Here is a 413-nt window from a genome sequence, read left to right as displayed (position 1 = left end):
TAATTACTGCATTAAATTAAATTTGAACATAAAATAATGTGATTAGTATAATTTTTTTATTTAAAATTTATTATTTCCCGGCGAAGAAAATCACTTTCCACTGTCGTGAAAGGAAAAGAAAGGAACTGGGCCCTGAATGTAGTGATTCAAATTGATAAATTTAAACAATTATGTAACCGGGTATAATTCATGCCTATACGTACAAGATAACGTGGGTTATCCGATAATGAACCTATTATCTATAGTGTTCTCCGGAAAATCTCGATACACGATTTTGTATAAAATGGCCCAGGTGAGTCGGCCGATCACCAGCAACATGAAGGTCCTCCTATTTCTAGCTTTGGTGGCGGCGGCCGCTGCCTGGCCCCAGCCTTGGTTTCCCAGGGAGACGAGGCAGGTGAGCTTTTTTTTCG

The 413-nt window shown here is 39.2% G+C and overlaps 1 protein-coding gene across 1 annotated transcript in view; it reads left to right on the top strand.

Moving 5' to 3' along the window:
- The first annotated feature begins 189 nt into the window (after positions 1 to 189).
- LOC119590485 (hemocyanin C chain-like) overlaps positions 190 to 413 on the top strand; it is a 46878-nt gene continuing 46654 nt past the window's right edge. Inside the window, exons 1-2 of the mRNA XM_037939141.1 lie at positions 190 to 199; positions 293 to 397. Coding sequence (XP_037795069.1) covers positions 190 to 199; positions 293 to 397 — 115 coding nt within the window. The remainder of the gene's footprint in view (positions 200 to 292; positions 398 to 413) is intronic.

The sequence above is a fragment of the Penaeus monodon genome, chromosome 27 (assembly GCF_015228065.2).
Source record: "Penaeus monodon isolate SGIC_2016 chromosome 27, NSTDA_Pmon_1, whole genome shotgun sequence".
NCBI classification, from domain to species: Eukaryota; Metazoa; Arthropoda; class Malacostraca; order Decapoda; family Penaeidae; genus Penaeus; species Penaeus monodon.
Note: the sequence above shows the minus strand (reverse complement) of the source record. Positions and strands in the feature narration are given on the sequence as shown.